This window comes from Egretta garzetta, unplaced genomic scaffold, assembly GCF_000687185.1.
Source record: "Egretta garzetta isolate BGI_Z169 unplaced genomic scaffold, ASM68718v1 scaffold558, whole genome shotgun sequence".
In the NCBI taxonomy this organism is placed as follows: Eukaryota; Metazoa; Chordata; class Aves; order Pelecaniformes; family Ardeidae; genus Egretta; species Egretta garzetta.
This window is the reverse complement of record NW_009260619.1, coordinates 18181-18579: the sequence shown is the minus strand read 5'-3', so window position 1 is coordinate 18579 and position 399 is coordinate 18181. Positions and strand designations below refer to the sequence as shown.

At 68.9% G+C, this 399-nt stretch overlaps 1 protein-coding gene across 1 annotated transcript in view; it reads left to right on the top strand.

Annotated features, from left to right (window-relative positions):
- LOC104132035 (seizure 6-like protein) overlaps positions 1 to 399 on the top strand; it is a 66765-nt gene that overhangs the window by 53833 nt on the left and 12533 nt on the right. Inside the window, 1 exon segment of the mRNA XM_035900735.1 lies at positions 89 to 281. Within this exon segment, the coding sequence (XP_035756628.1) occupies positions 89 to 281 (193 nt within the window).

Sequence of the window (399 nt, the reverse complement as noted above, 5' to 3'; positions counted from 1 at the left end):
GGGGCTGGGACGTGACCGTTCGCCCAGCACCCCCCACCAGGACCCCTGCCTTCGCCCCCACAGCTCACGGGTCTCTGCTCCCACCCAGGTGAAGAGTGTGAGCCTGTCGGACGGGGAGGTGCTCTCTATCCGCGGGGTGGACGGCGATGCCCTGGTGGTCCTGGCCAACCAGACCCTGCTGGTGGAGGGCCAGGTGATCCGCAGCCCCACCAACACCATCTCCGTCTACTTCCGCACCTTCCAGGATGAGGTGGTGGGGACCTTCCAGCTGCACTACCAGGGTGGGTGCCTCCCCGACGTGGCTGTGTGAGGAGGGATGGGATGGGGCGTCAGTCCCGTGGGGCTCAGCCCCGCCGGGCTGCAGGGGTGGAAGGATGCCGGGCTCTGCCCACGCAGACC